Source organism: Oryx dammah, unplaced genomic scaffold, assembly GCF_014754425.2.
Source record: "Oryx dammah isolate SB20612 unplaced genomic scaffold, SCBI_Odam_1.1 HiC_scaffold_16, whole genome shotgun sequence".
In the NCBI taxonomy this organism is placed as follows: domain Eukaryota; kingdom Metazoa; phylum Chordata; class Mammalia; order Artiodactyla; family Bovidae; genus Oryx; species Oryx dammah.
Genome location: NW_024070200.1, coordinates 62272625 through 62288872, shown reverse-complemented (window position 1 = coordinate 62288872; position 16248 = coordinate 62272625). Strand labels below are relative to the sequence as shown.

The following is a 16248-nucleotide window of genomic DNA, read 5'->3' as shown; positions in this document are numbered from 1 at the left end:
CAACTTGTCTGAGGTCTCACTGCTAGTAAGGGGGGATGCAGCTTGCTGACAGGCCTGTCCTGCCCACACTGACCATCCCTGCTGAAACTCCTGCCAAGGAGTGGGTAGATATGCATGGATTTTAGGCCAGGGCCATTTGAGGCACTCCCTTGGCCCAGATGAAAATGCAGCAGGCCTAGAAGGTGGCAGCTGCACCAAAGTGTCCTTAGTGGAATTCTCCACTTTTGTGTTTAATTACGTAGGTGGTTCCATCTTGCTTGGAAAGACAGAAGAAAAAACTAGCCCCACAAACCAGGTGATGATACAGTAAACTTTTTCAATGGTTTATCTTCCAAACTTTTATATGGGTACATACACTCCCATAGGTACTGAACAAAAATGGGATGGTTTCTATTCGAGCTACTTTGTAACCTGTCTGTCTCCTCACCTGAGGCTTGAAACAGCTTCTGCAGGGCTGGATCAGCCCCCGTTCCCAGGAGGCTATGCAGACACCCGACGTTCTCAAAGGTTCTTCTGAGTGAGAACGAATCTTGCATAACCCAAAGTGAAAGTCGCTCAGTCGTGTCTGATTCTTTGCGACCCGATGGACTATACAGTCCATGGAATTCTCCAGGCCAGAATCCTGGAGTGGGTAGCCTTTCCCTTCTCCAGGGGATCTTCCCAACCAAGGGATTGAACCCAGGTCTCCCACATTTCAGGAGGATTCTTTACCAGCTGAGCCACAAGGGAAGCCCAAGAATACTGGAGTGGGTAGCCTATCCCTTCTCCAGCGGATCTTTCTGACCCAGGAATTGAACCAGGGTCTCCTGCATCACAGGCAGATTCTTTACCAGCTGAGATATCAGTTCAGTTCAGTTCAGTTCAGTTGCTCAATCGTGTCCAACTCTTTGCAGCCCCATGAATCGCAGCATGCCAGGCCTTCCTGTCCATCACCAACTCCCGGAGTTCACTCAAATTCACGTCCATCGAGTCGGTGATGCCATCCAGCCATCTCATCCTCTGTTGTCCCTTTTTCCTCCTGCCCCCAATCCCTCCCAGCATCAGAGTCTTTTCCAGTGAGTCAACTCTTCGCATGAGGTGGGCAAAGTACTGGAGTTTCAGCTTTAGCATCATTCCTTCCAAAGAACACCCAGGGCTGATCTCCTTTAGAATGGACTGGTTGGATCTCCTTGTAGTCCAAGGGACTCTCAAGAGTCTTCTCCAACACCACAGTTCAAACGCATCAATTCTTCAGCGCTCAGCTTTCTTCACAGTCCAACTCTCACATCCATACATGACCAGTGGAAAAAACATAGTCTTGACTAGACGGACCTTTGTTGGCAAAGTAATGTCTCTGCTTTTCAATATGCTATCTAGCCTCGAGTCAGATCCCTATGAGGGGTGGTGTCTGCAGGATCTCAGCAGGCCCCACAGCAGCTGAGCATCAGGCCCAGCCCTGCCTTGTGGAGGTGCTGAAAGCCATGAGGACAGATGCTGGAGCCTCTGCAGAACTTTGGAGACACCCTCTGAGATCTCATAGGGCAGTGCTTTTTACAGACTGGGAAAAACATCAGTGACTGAGCTAGGAAAAATAACAAAGAAATGGTCTGGGCAATCATCTGTTTTTCTGATTCCTGGCCCCCCATAGAAGCTCCATCCAGTACAACCTCTAATGCATACAGGAAGATGAAATTCGGTCCGTGGAATGGGACAGCTGGGGGGGTCCTGTCCCTCCTTTCCCACTCACTACCTATAACCTTGGGCAAGACTCTGACAGCCGTCTATCTCAGTGGATGGTTGTAAAATGTTCCACACTGTTGTGGAATCCTACAGGTGAGCCCACAGACAGAACAAGCTGCATATACAGGCAGGAGGTGTCCCGAGTGCTTTGCCCCAGCCCAGCCCCAGAGCATGTTAATAAACAAGACTAAGAACTCTCAGAGGGGAGATTAGTCTTCCAGGTTGCCCCAGGCTCTTGAATTTTACAACGGTCATTGGTCCTTTCACACCAGAGGCCTTGTGAGTTCTGCATGTGATTTTAGTAGGTCCATAGGATTGAGCCCTTGCCCTGATTGCACATAAATAATAATGACACCTGCAAAAGGCATTGGGCAGGAAGTGCCCTGCTGGAAGGGTCTGCATACCTCGCAGTCAGGGGGCCCATGAAAGCGAGACCAGAGTCCCAGGTCCTTCTCTGTTAGCCTGTGTAGTTTCCTGGGGACCCAGAAAACCCACCACGGCCTGCCCACCTCTTTCTCCAGGAAGCACCAGGACACCCCACTCTTCCTCTTGGGTCTCCCACAGCAGGTGGCACCGGTGAGCCAGGTCAAGACGCCACAAGGCCCAGTGGTCCGTCCAGTAGCACACATGGCCCCCTCTTCCCCAAGTACCCAGTAGTCACAGAAATGAGGCTTCACACACATGCTTTCCCAGGGAGCAGGGCTTTAAAAAAAAATTATGAGCAATTTAAATATAAAAGCCTTTAATATGTAGGTGGACTAGTCAAATGCCTACTTAAAATATGTAACTTAGTCATGTAATTATACGTTCATATTTAAAGTTTATATGTTATGTTTTAATTTAGAAATACTGCTATTTTCTGTCTTTATTATATTATGAAGTTGAACCTGATAAAATTGCTATTTCCTATGGAGTCGAAAACAGTTGAATATAAGCAGTTTTGTAAAGTGCATCCTAGTATTAGCAGCATCTGTCTTCTTCATCATTCACTCTACCTTCTGATCCCTTGTTCAGTTTGCCAGTGTGCAGGGCACTGCCATCCCCATCCACTGAGATGCCGCCTTTTCTGGATGAACTCTTTTCATTGGATATTCCCTCACAAGGCTGGCATGGCCTTGCTCTGCTTTGGGTAACCTTGCTCCGTGTTGGCATGACTCAGAACAGGCAAGGCTTTGCTCTCAATCATAGGACTTTGCACTGTGTTAGGACCCTGAACTGGGCTTCCCTGGTGGCTCAGACAGTGAAGAATCTGGCTGCAATGCAGGAGACCTGGGTTCAGTCCCTGGGTTGGGAAGATCCCTTGGAATAGGAAATGGCAGCCCACTCCAGGATTCATGCCTGGAGGATCCCATGCACAGAGGAGCCTGTGGGCTACATACAGTCCATGGTGTCGCAAAGAGTCAGGCGCGACTGAACAACTAAGCATGCAAGACCCTGGGCCATCTCCTTCACTTACCCTGTTGGTGTGGACTTCCAGTCTGCGGAGAGCCACTTCCCAGATTACTTTTCAAGCGATTTTTAAACATTTTTACACCACCCTCCCTCATAATTTAACAGATTATAATGTCCTACTTCGAGGAGAAAAAAGCTAAATTACTTTGCCTCTCTTTTTCTTTTAATCCCCAGCTGATCTTGCTACAAATAATTGAGGGCACCCCTTACCCCTGTCTTGAACTGTGAGAGGTTTTGTTGTTACTTAGGCAATTTAGTCTTTTCCAAGAATAATTTTGAATGAAAGGCTTCACTTCTAGTATTTGAGCACACCTCTTACCTGTCTGGGCCTCCCAGATAGCACTGGTGATAAAGAACATGCCTGCCAGTGCAAGAACTATAAGAGACATGGGTTTGATCCCTAGGTTGGGAAGCTCCCCTGGAGGAGGGCTACAGTGCGTAGGGTCCCAAAGAGTTGGATACGACTGAAGTGCCTTAGCATGCAGCACATCACCTCTATATAAACTTAATATTTGGGACTGCAGGTGGATGTCTGTTCTTGCTTAATTATACATCTGTGCTAAGTCGCTTCAGTTGTATATGACTCTTTGTGACCCCACAGACTGTAGCCAGCCAGGCTCCCCTGTCCATAGGATTCTGCAGGCAAGAATACTGGAGTGGGTTGCCATTCCCTTCTCCAAAGGATCTTCCTGACCCAGGGATCAAACCCGTGCCTCTTAAACATCTCCCGCATTGGCAGGCAGGTTCTTTACTACTGGTGCCACCTAGGAAGCTTAATTATACATCAGTTCAGTTCAGTTCAGTCGCTCAGTCGTGTCTTACTCTTTGCGACCCCATGAACTGCAGCACGCCAGGCCTCCCTGTCCATCACCAGCTCCCAGAGTTCACTCAGACTCACGTCCATCGAGTCAGTGATGCCATCCAGCCATCTCATCCTCATTCTGGTTTGAACGCACCAGGACCCTCAGCGGAGGAGGTGTGGGAAGGGGGCATTGTGTTTTCCTACATCGTTCATGGTTTGAAGAGACTGTGGCCCATCAGGGCACTGTGCCCTCTGAGCCTTTCATCTTTCTAAAGTGAAAAAAATTGTGATCTTGCTTGTTAGACTAGAAAGCAGAAGAATTCACCTGGGGCTCCAAAGCCCCTTTGGGAGCACAGATGATGGCCGCTTCTCATGGATGAAGGGCTCTACACCAAGCCTGTGCAGGAGGGCTCCTCCCAGGTCCTGGAGAAGGCCCTTCCTCCAGCACAGGCCAGGGGCGACCAAGGGGAGAAATGGGGAGACACGTGAGCGGATAGCACCTGGCATCCTCACTACGCGTGGCATTCAGAGAGGCCTTGCTCCCCTCTCGCACCTCTAGGTGCCCGTGTCCACCGCGACTGGGCTGCTGCACCTGTGGCCTTTGCTTTATTCAGGTTCTGCAGAGTGCTCTCAGAACCCTGTGAACCACAGGTCATGCGCATGTTAGTGGACCCCAGAGGAAGAGAGTGTGTGTGTGGACCAGGCTTTCTGGCCGGGAGCTGAACAACTTAATGGAGACACGGCTCTAGGGGCTCCCAGGAAAGCAAGTGAGGGCAAGGAGCTGGAAAGCAGGATTGGGGGAGGGAATCCTGATGCTGGGTATCTGGCAGGTTCCCTGTAAAACACTTTAAAGGAGCACAAGGGGGAAGCAGAAGAAGGGCAGGACTTGTAACACATAGTCTTACAAGGCCTCTCTATGGGAGGGCGGGATGTTCTGCAAAACGACACTGGGGATTTTCAGTTCAGTTCAGTTCAGTTCAGTTGCTCAGGCGTGTCTGACTCTTTGTGACCCCATGAATCGCAGGACGCCAGGCCTCCCTGTCCATCACCAACTCCCAAAGTTCACTCAGACTCACATCCATCGAATCGGTGATGCCATCCAGCCATCTCATCCTCTGTCATCCCCTTCTCCTCCTGCCCCCAATCCCTCCCAGCATCAGAGTCTTTTCCAGTGAGTCAACTCTTCGCATGAGGTGACCAAAGTACTGAAGTTTCAGCTTTAGTATCATTCCTTCTAAAGAAATCCCAGGGCTGATCTCCTTTAGAATGGACTGGTTGGATCTCCTTGCAGTCCAAGGGACTCTCAAGAGTCTTCTCCAGCACCACAATTCAAAAGCATCAATTCTTCAGTGCTCAGCCTTCTTCACAGTCCAACTCTCACATCCATACATGACCACAGGAAAAACCATAGCCTTGACTAGATGGACCTTAGTCAGCAAAGTAATGTCTCTGCTTTTGAATATGCTATCTAAGTTGGTCATAACTTTCCTTCCAAGGGGTAAGCATCTTTTAATTTCATGGCTGCAGTCACCATCTGCAGTGATTTTGGAGCCCAGAAAAATAAAGTCTGACACTGTTTCCACTGTTTCCCCATCTATTTCCCATGAAGTGATGGGACCAGATGCCATGATCTTCATTTTCTGAATGTTGAGCTTTAAGCCAGCTTTTTCACTCTCCTCTTTCACTTTCATCAAGAGGCTTTTTAGTTCCTCTTCACTTTCTTCCATAAGGGTGGTGTCATCTGCATATCTGAGGTTATTGATATTTCTTCTAGCAATCTTGATTCCAGCTTGTGCTTCTTCCAGCCCAGCGTTTCTCATGACGTACTCTGCATATAAGTTAATTAAGCAGGGTGACAATATACAGCCTTGATGTACTCCTTTTCCTATTTGGAACCAGTCTGTTGTTCCATGTCCAGTTCTAACTGTTGCTTCCTGACCTGCATATAAGTTTCTCAAGAGGCAGGTCAGGTGGTCTGGTATTCCCATGTCTTGAAGAATTTTCCACAATTTATTGTGATCCACACAAAGGCTTTGGCATAGTCAATAAAGTGGAAATAGATGTTTTTTTCTGGAACTCTCTTGCTTTTTCGATGATCCAGCAGATGTTGGCAATTTGATCTCTGGTTCCTCTGCCTTTTTTAAAACCAGCTTGAAGCCTGGCTTGGAGAATTTTGAGCATCACTTAACTCAATGCATGTGAGATGAGTGCAATTGTGCGGTAGTTTGAGCATTCTTTGGCATTGCCGTTCTTTGGGATTGGAATGAAACCTGACCTTTTCCAGTCCTGTGGCCGCTGCTGAGTTTTCCAAATTTGCTGGCATAAGGAGTGCAGCACTTTCACAGCATCATCTTTCAGGATTTGAAATAGCTCAACTGGAATTCCATCACCTCCACTAGCTTTGTTCATAGTGATGCTTTCTAAGGCCCACTTGACTTCACATCCAGGATGTCTGGCTCTAGTTGAGTGACCATACCATTGTGATTATCTGCAAATGCTGGAAATGCCAAGAACTAGGCATTGAGTGTCTAAATTGAAACTGTTAGCCCCCGTATTAGTCCATGAGTCCATCATGCAAGAAAGATTGCACTTCTTCATTTCCTGTATCTTTACTTAATTCTGAGCCCCATCCTTCCAGCCTTGTGGAAATTCAACCCCATGATTATTGGGTTCCTCCCTACATCCAGGGCTGGGCAAATGCCTGGGAGCCTTGTGTGGCAGAAATTGCCAAGGACATCCCTGCGGTCATCAGGTTCAGTCCCTTCCTGGGTGCCAGTATGCCACTCTGCTCACTATCTGGAGAATTTTAAAGCCCAGCTGGTTCTGCAGAACAGGAGTGAGAGGATGAGAGGTGAAGTGCAATGAGCATAAATTAAAATTTCAGCAATGTGTCTTAGTCAGCTCAGGCTGCTGTAATGAAATACTGCAGTCTGGGTGACTTGCATAACAAGACATTTATTTCTCGTAGTTCTGGAGGCTAAGTCCGAGGTCAAGGTGCTTAGGATATTTGGCTCTTAGTGAGAGGCCACTTCCTGGCTTGCAAACAGGCACCTTCTCATGTGTCCTCACATGGTGGAAAGAAAAGAACCCTGATCGCTCTCCCTCTTCTTATAAGAACACTAATCTTATCATGGGGGCCCCACCCTCATGACCTCATTTAAACCCAGTTACCTCCCAAAGGACCTACTTTCAAATACCATCCCACTGGGGGTTAGGGCTTCCCGGGTCACCCACACAGTAAAGAATCTGCCTGCCATGGGGGAGACCCAGGTTTAATCCCTGGGTTGGGAAGATCCCTGGAGAAGGAAATGTCAACCCACTCCAGTTTTCTTGCCTGGAGTACCCCATGGATGGAGGAGCCTGGTGGGCTACACTCCATGGGGTTGCAAAGAACTGGACACAAATGAGCAACTAACACACACAGGGGCATTAGGGCTTCAACATGTAAATATTTGGAGGTGGAGGGGACCCAGACATGCAGTCTGTAACATCTTGAAACAGTTCTCCATCAGGCTACTGGTAAGCAGCCAAGCCCTCTTGTACGATTATTTCAAGCACTTAGGAATGACATGCAGGGGCCAGACCCAGGAGTGGCATCGTCAAAGCCCCTCAGCCCGAGCTCAGCTCCTAGCTCAGCTGTCTCAGCCCAGCTCCCCCTGTCTCTGGCAGTGCTCATCAACCTGTGGGAAGGGCCTGCAGTCCAGGGTGGTGCAGTGCATGCACAAGGTCACCGGGCGCCATGGCAACGAGTGCCCTGCCCTCTCCAAGCCAGCTGCCTACAAACAGTGCCACCAGGAAGTCTGCAATGACAAGATCAACGTGAACACCATCACCTCCCCTCGCCTCGGTGAGTGCTTCTGCTGAGCCCCCCGCTGCTGGGGCTGCTGCACCCCCTGGCCAGCGAGTCCCTACTGGCAGTGGGAATTCTATAAGCCAGAAAGTGTGCTCCTTGGGCTTAATTTGAGCTCTGGAGAGGCCAACATGTGTCAGTTCTGGAGAGGATCTGAGGTTTCAGAGATGGAATTTCATTCCTTGTCATGAAAAAGATGCCTCAAACCCTTGAGCCCCTCTCCCAACAAAAGGCAACATGAGAGAATGCTCCTCAAATGTTTTGGGATTCTCTGCATGAAGAAGGCAAAGGGAGGTGCTTACTCAGGAAATGAAGGATCTGGGGGTGTCATTTATGAAATCTGGGTGATACATACCTGGAATGCTCCTGAAACTGATGCTCAAGAAGAAAGCGGAGGTGTTGACAGATTGGAGCCTTTAATTCGGCAGGAAGCTTTGGTGTGAGCAGTTTGGCCCTGAGTGCTCCAAACCCAGCCCTTTACCTGGCCACGTCCCCAGCCAGTGGTGGCCCAAAAAGAAGAATGTCTAGCACTGATCTGATGATTCCACTGAAAGAGTTTCTGCTTTTCCAAATAGAAATCCTTCAGGAACAGTTTCCCACCCAGAGCCCCTTTCCCTAATGCTGGGGTGCCATGCCACCAACATGAAGGGGTTTCCAAACAAGCTTCACTGGGGAGTCTTCAAGCTTGCCAAGGTGTTCGCCAGGCTTTGGCATGCACAGACCTCCTTGGTATCCTCCAGAGGCCTCGCTCAGGCAGGAGTGTCTCTCTGCATGACCGAGAACAGGGAGATTCAGGCCGCTAGTTTGTGCTGTGACCGTGTGCTTTTGTGGGCCCTTGGATGTCCACTCCCTGTGCCCTTCTGTTTTATAAATGACAACAGATGGCATCCTCTCCTATAAAGTGACTGTGGATGCCGTTTAGCTCGGAAGCAGTGGGGCAGCGTCCTTGCACTGCGGAGGCAGCCAGACCACTGAACCCTGAAATGGTCAGGTTGGACCCAGAGTGTCCCTTGTGAAAGCTACAGCCCTGGCAGGGGCGTGGTCCCCTCAGTCTGTGCAGGGTTCCCGCAGCCACGTGGGGGAGGGCGGCCGGTGAGTGTCATCTGCAGGCACCCGTAACCCCTGGGCTTTCTCTCTCCACCTTCCCCTTAGCTGCCCTGACCTACAAATGCACACGGGACCAATGGACAGTGTACTGCAGGGTCATCCGAGAGAAGAACCTCTGCCAGGACATGCGGTGGTACCAGCGCTGCTGCCAGACGTGCAGGGACTTCTATGCGAACAAGATGCGCCAGCCACCCCCACCGCCGAGCTCCTGACAGGCGGCCCGCTGGTCCCGCGATGCTCCAACGCGAGGTCTGCGTCCCGACACCACGGCTAGATGAAAGCCCACCCACCTGAGAGCCCACCAGTCCTGCGGCCGGGACCCACCGAGGCACACCGCGGCTCACCCAGGAGGCTGTCCCGAGAATCCGACTGCATAGAACTTGAGAGCGGACTTGACGTTTGCTTAGTGCTTTTATACTTAATATATTGTTAACAGCCACTGGATGGCTTTCTACGATAAGGAAAAAAAAATAGGCATGAGTCACAAAATAATTGTAATTTCTAAGTTCCACGTACCTCAAAGGGAACACCTCTGACAGACGGTCGTCAAGAGAGACGTCACGGGCGCCCCTGTCTTGACTTTTCCTCTGACGTTTGAATTCCCAGTGCTCGATGTACCGCGGGGTGGGGGTGGGGGGCGGGGGGAGGGTATCCCCCAAAATGAGATGCTTTCCTTTAAAAACAGGCTTTATTCTAAAAGCCAGTGATGCTCTGGATGGGAGGAGGCTTCTCTGGAGAGGGGGCGCTGCCGGAGCTCCCCAGACACCACCAGGATGCCACGTGGCCCTGCGCCAGGTCAGAGAACATGCTCTCTAGGTCCTGGGTCTCTCCTCGGAAGTCTTGTCCCTGGGAGGCTGAGTGTATGTGAACCACCAAGGATGCCAGGCCTATGTAGCTCTGCCCAGCAGCCACATGGGGGAGAATGTTCCAGTGGTGTCCAGGTTAGAGGACGCAGCTAGTTTTTCAGATCTCTGTGGTCCCCCACACAGGGGGACAGAAGAGCCGCTCCTCAAGGTGCTGTGCGCAGAGGCACGTGCCGGTCTAGCCTTGGGCTTGCTGCCTGCACAGAGGTGAGCTCAGCGCAGCTTTGTGAGCATGAGGTGCTCCCTCTCTGCTCCCGGGGACCTCTGCTCTAGCCAGAGGTCAGGAAGCTCTGCACCCGTTAGAGATGGCTTCGTGCTGACCCTGGCCATCTATCTGAAGTTGATTCTTCTTGGAAGCGCTGACTCAGGCTCAGACCTGGTGCTTCACCCTGACACGGGGCGGGTTTCCTCCAGGACCACCCAGACTGGCAGAGGAGTGCCCCCTGCCCAGGATGGCTGTGTGCTCGTCCCGCTCTCCTGTGGTCCAGACCATGCAGTGTTCGTCACTGTCACGCTGTCGTTACTGACCCACATTAGTGGGGCAAGGATGACAGAAAAGCCTGCAGAAGGCGTTTGCCTCCTATGGTCACCTTACCCCTCAAAACATGGTTGGGCCCTCTTCTGAACGCAGGAAGATGACAGGAGTGTGTGAAAGCACAAAAGATGATAGGACCCTGCCCACCGGGGAAGCTGGGGGAAGGGGACCCGACATGCTGGGAGGTCTGGTCTGCTGGCCAGCCCGGTGGGTGTTTGATGGGTGCTTCTATTCAAGGACTTTATCATGAAAAACCCACCCTCTCCTCCCTTATTTCAGAGGGGATCTTACTTAGGCTAATCTCCATGGGATCATCTCTAAGTGCTTCTTGATTTATTGGTGCTGTGTTTATGTATCTGTGTTTGTGTTTTTGACGTCACAACTTTGGAGTCAGCTTAAATCAGAAAGAAAGAGACGCTCTGCCCTGTCCAGCCTGCCCTGCGGGCTTGTTTTGCTTTCTGATTGTTACTACCCCGGAGGCAGAGAAGTGGTCGGATGGCCGGGCATCTGTTCAGTTCCACTTGAATCTGTGAGAAGTGTTGAGAAAGCTCCTTAGGTGCTCTTTGGAAAGACCCCGGAGGGTGCCAGGCTGGGGCAGCCCATCTGCAGGGTGAGCTCCTGTGGCTGCCCAGGGCCTATGCAGCAACGCTGTCCTCCCTGCTCCGGCTTGGCCGTCAGCAGACTTCCCCAAGGCCCTCAAAGCCTTGGGGAGCTAGGGCTTAGTTTTCCCCCAGCCCCAGATGAGCTGTGCTTTACCATGGATGGACGGAAAGCTCTCAGCCTCGGGGGCTGAGGAGTGGAATCAGGGCAGCCAGCCAAGAAGTCAGGGAGGCCTTGCGTGCTGTCTGTATGGGAACCAGGGGCCCACCCGAGCTGGGCAGGCCTGTGCATGGCCCAGAGGTGAGCCCTTTTCCTGGTGCTTCTCAGTCTCCCCACTGGCCACCCTGGCCGTATCAACTGGACGCCCAATGGCAAGGGCCCCACACCCTCAGAATGCAAGTGATTGATTCAGTTATTGTTAAACATCCCTTTGGTTCCCCAAAGTTCGGGTTTTTCTGAGCTCTTGTAGCTCTTGCTGGCACTGTTGCTCTGAAATTCACCAGCCCGCCTTCTGTTCACGGCACAAGCAATGGTTGATCTCGGTGAAGCCGTCATGGCATTCTTGCTCCACTTTGTACAGAAGACAATGAAACCCTGTCATTGCAACAGCGATGTTTCTTTAGTAACAATACCCTGTCACTCAAGTACTGTCACTCAAGTACTGTACCTTTTTGGTTGCACAAATGTGTTACTAACTACAGACTCTCACAATCTTATGGTGCTATTTCATTGGTGCAAATGAAACCCTCTCGGTTGACCATGGCTTGATATTATCAGAACACAGGGAAAGATCCTCAATGGCAATAATATCATTGCTTTGTTCTCTTTTCTTCATTTCAGAGTCAAATGTATATATTTTCCATTAGTTAACTTACGTACTGTACCCATGGTATTTTTGTTTTACTTTTTGGTGCTGGTTTGAAAGGAAAAAAAAGAATAGAAGACAAACATTGGACACCACTGTAAATGAAAAATTAATCATTTCATTGGAAGTGAGTTGAATATGTTTAATAAAATGTTCTTCCATAACAACGTTAAGCTGTCTGTGAAGTAAAAGACAAAAACCAGTCCTCGAGGGCTGGTGGAGGGAGGCTGTGTCCTTCCTTCTGCAGTGGTCACCTTGCTTGCCTGGGATTGGCTGCAAGGAACCACAACCTGCCGACCACAGCTGTGGACACTGTCAGAGGTTGCTGGCAAAGGCAGTTCTGGCAGGTGGCTGCGTCTCCCCCAGGGAGCGCTAGCAAACCATTCAGTCCTGGGCCTCCCCTGTGCACCTCCAGAACTCTGGGTGGAGACATGAAGGTCTGACAGCTGCACCGTGAATCTGAGAGTCTGACACAGAGCAGCCCCCACGTTGGCGGATTCTCCCAGGCTCCATGGGGGCTCAGGGACCCCTCTGCAGGGGGCCCCGTCATGCCAAAATGGGTGCCTGCTCCCCACAACCTTGCCCTTTCAACCCTTAGCCCCCCTCCTAATCCTGCTGATGGCTCCCCTCCTGCGGGTGTGAGGCAGACCTGGCCCTTCTGACCTCCCAGGCTGCGGGCTCAGCATGGGCACCACGCCATCACAGCAGGGACCTCTGGAGCCCCGCTGGGCCTGGCACGGAGCAGGGCTGTCACAGCACCTCCTCCTAGCATCAAGGGGAAAGAGCTCCCCAAGAGCTTCATTAGACAGAATGCCTCTTTTTAATGTTGGAGCAACACCCAGAAGTTTCACAAAATAAAGACCATTTGTTTAATCAGTAGCTAACTCCCCATAGTTCCCTCATCACCAAGAAACCTATAGTTTGTATTAATTCCCACGAACCATCAGCCACCTGCCTCCAGGACCTGTTGGAACCCTCTCCTTGCCCTGAGAGTTCTGATCGCTCTGGTGGGTTAACTTCTAACAGCTCTGATGCTATATAATTTCTTTATAAGCTGCTTAGATTCCAGTCTGTTAGAATGAAATTGACAAGCAAGCAATCAGCAAGTGTTGGGTGAGCTTCCACTAGGAATCAAGCACTTCCTGGAGCCACCGAGAACACAAATGGACCGAAGACTTGCTCTGGCGCCCCCAACCCCTCAGACAAGCCTGGAGTCCTGGAAAAGAGAGAACAAGAGAGAGCCACAGGAACTCTGAGAAGGAAAGGTCAGGACTTCCCTTGTGGGTCTACTGATTGCCCTCTGGACACAGGCTAGAAAGCTTGGCACTGAAATCCTTTCCAGTGGCACTTGCCATCTGCAAAGACTTTTGGAAAAGCCCTTATGTTTCTGCTTCTAGACACAAATCTGCCTGCATCTGAAGCCTCCTTCTCTGACAGCTGACCTAGTCCTCACAGAAGGCCAGCCCTCACACCTGCGACTGAGCTCCCACTGCCTCTCTGCACTCCATCTGTACCTCCAGACTTTGATTCTTTCTCCAGACCTCTCCCCTGGCTTTTGCCCCCTGCACGGACTCTGTTATTGATAGGTGCCCAGTGACCTTCTGGGCATGACCTGCAGACATCTTCAGCAACCCTCTCCTTTGGGATGCCCCTGTCTTCTGACTTCCCCTCCTCTGTTCCGTAGCTCCCCTTCCTCCGGCAGCTCTCTAGATGACAGGGTGCTCCAGAGCTCAGTCCTAAACCCCGTTCTCTCTCTCTCCTTTCTCCCTGAGTCATGTCACCCACTCAAGGTTTTTACAACCACTGACATTCTGGTGTCTCCCAAATTAGCCTCTTCCTTCCTGGCCTCTCTCTCAGCCTCCGCATGCCCTCTGCACATGCACAGGGAATTCCATGGGAAGCCCCAGGGCTGGGACGGCCCCTCAGAGGGGTTCCAGTCTGGAGAGTCAGTGGGATGGCTCACCTCTGCTCCATGTGGCATCACGTGGGGCAGCTCCAAGGACAAGTAGAGCCTGGGACTACCGGAAGACTCAGGCACTTTCAAATTTGGCCGCTGATGCCAGCGTTAAGAGCTTCAGCTAGGACTGCTAACCAGAACACTTATAAGCGGCCTTGCCAAGGGGCTGCTTAGCAACCCTGAAGTATGATGGCAGAGTCTCAGCAGCAAACATCCTGAGCAATGGGGATGCTCATAAGAACTATGTCCCCTCATATGATGACTCAAAAGTTACACAGCCTCACTTCCACCATCCTCACAAAGGCCCACTAACTTCAAGGGGAGGGGCAGAGGGTCCACCTCTTGCTCAGAGAATGGAAAGGTTCTGGACAAGTGCATAAGATGGGAAAGATTGTTGTGACCATTTGAGGGAATAGTCACACACACTCCCTTCCTTATGCCAGATGTATTCATCCCTCTGCCACCCTCCCCCCAAAGCCTCCTCTTATTTCAGCAGCATGTTCAGGCTCCCAGTCCAGGATCGCCTCACCCAAGTGGAGGTGCAGACCCACCATGGATCCTCAGGTACAGCTGCTGAAGCAGTTTCTCTCTCAACTGTAAGAGCAGTGAACTCAAAAGAGAGATTATCTCCACCCATTTCTCAACACCCAAAGAGAGAGAAAATGGTGGGATGGCCTGAGAGCACCACTCTAGACACTCCCTATTTAAAATGGACGGGAAGGGGAAGCACGTTGCAGTCACTGTCCGGCTCAGCTCTGAGTGACTTTGCAGTCACCGTCAGGCTCCAGCCTGGCTCATGTGGCCAGTCCCATTAGACTCAGCCCTGCTCCTGGTGAATGATTCTCCCTGGGCTGCCTCCAGCTCCAAAGAGGCTTGCTGCTTGTTGTCATCCACTCTTAATGGAAAGGGAAGCGAGGTTCCGTCAAGCGCCCGTTTCCTTGGAAAGGGATGTCCTAACATACCCCAGACCACTGGACTCCTGAAAACTTCACTGATGTGATGTCTGCTTGATTCCCCTTGGGGCTTATCTCATACTCTCTAGAGGGCAGATGCTGTACTAAGGCCTCTTCTTCTTTACCTGGTCTGATTAACTTAATGTCATGGGCACAGTGGGTCAACGTGGATTCTGTGGAAGGTGTGTACAGTCCAGGCCTTTGGGGGCTACGCTGTATCAGAGTGTGGGAGACTTAACATAGCCCCGAGAAAGACTGAGCATAAGTGGGTACTCGTGTCTCACACGTGAATGTGAACTGGGTCTCCTTTCTAAAAGGATTGGAAAGAGTGTGCTTCCCAGCTCAACAGGCGTGCGTCTTGTGTCTGAGCCTTGTTAACCTGTACAGCAGTGAGTTAGGGGGTCGTTCTTGGTTTCGATGGCAGTAGTCCACAGTCACGTGACAGGACCCAACCCCAGACTGACTTACAGGGGGATATGACGAGGTCTTTAAGTGTTTCACTAAAATATTCCTGTCTCGCCAGGTCACAATATTGTCGTGGACTTCCTGTCTTGCCTGGGGAGAAGGAGACAGTTTCACAGTATAACCTGTCCTCCCATAACAGTTCTCTCTCCCACAGGCCAAGGACCAGGTTTCATCCTTTCCAAGTGTATATTCAGGGACAGGAAATGATCACTGGGTGACCTCAAGGGCCCGCTGGGCCCACTGTGAACCAAACTCGAACCAGGACTCCATTTATTGCATGAACCCCATCCCCCTTCACTCTAAAAGGGGGACCAGAAGAACATTCTGGGCCCCAGCAGCAATGTCAACTTGGATCCTGTGTGCAGCAGGTAAATTAACAATTAATCATTCTCAGCGTATTTGTTGTCTTTCTCCAGCACATCCATTATGCTCAGCAATAGTCATTGAATTTCTCTGCTTTACAATTACCTATTTCCCTGTTTCTCTCAGATGACCAAGATGTTGCACCACCAGTCCATGTTTTATTCATAACCCTTCTCAGATGCCAAGGGCATGGCGTCCTTATAGCTGGCAGGTGATGAAGCTCTAAAATCCCATAGGATTTTAAATTCCTAGAATTTCTGGTTCCTGGAACTAACTGTCTTAGTTTGGGTTCTTGGGAACTAAGATGTGTGGACATGTGTGGGCAGAATATTCATGGCAGGTGCCCCTGGGCACATGAGGGACTGAGAGAAGCTGGGCTGGGCACAGGGAGATGAGGAACTCTACAGTGATCGTAACGGGCTCAGTTGGTCCCACGGGGAGCCTTGAAGTTGACAGTCCTCCACAGTTGAAATAAGGCCTTTGAACTGCACAAAAGTCAGTTCCCCTACATTAAGGGTGAGGCCGGGATGGGCTCAGCTGGGAGTCAGCCAACACTGCTGGAAGCTGGGGGTAGGCGGTCCATAAGGGGCGTCATGGCACACCGCAGCACCCACTGCAGGCCTCAGACCTGGACGCTGCAGTCTCCTCACATGGTCTTCTTACTCTGGAGGCTTCCCCATCTCGGTGTCAGACACTGTCCACTAGGATCAGACACTG

The 16248-nt window shown here is 50.9% G+C and overlaps 1 protein-coding gene across 1 annotated transcript in view; it reads left to right on the top strand.

Moving 5' to 3' along the window:
- Positions 1–11966, top strand: part of ADAMTS17 (ADAM metallopeptidase with thrombospondin type 1 motif 17) — a 395327-nt gene extending 383361 nt beyond the window's left edge. The window contains exons 22-23 of the mRNA XM_040257013.1: positions 7643–7820; positions 8976–11966. Of these exons, the coding sequence (XP_040112947.1) occupies positions 7643–7820; positions 8976–9142 (345 nt within the window). The 3' untranslated portion in view covers positions 9143–11966. The remainder of the gene's footprint in view (positions 1–7642; positions 7821–8975) is intronic.
- The last annotated feature ends 4282 nt before the right edge of the window (positions 11967–16248 follow it).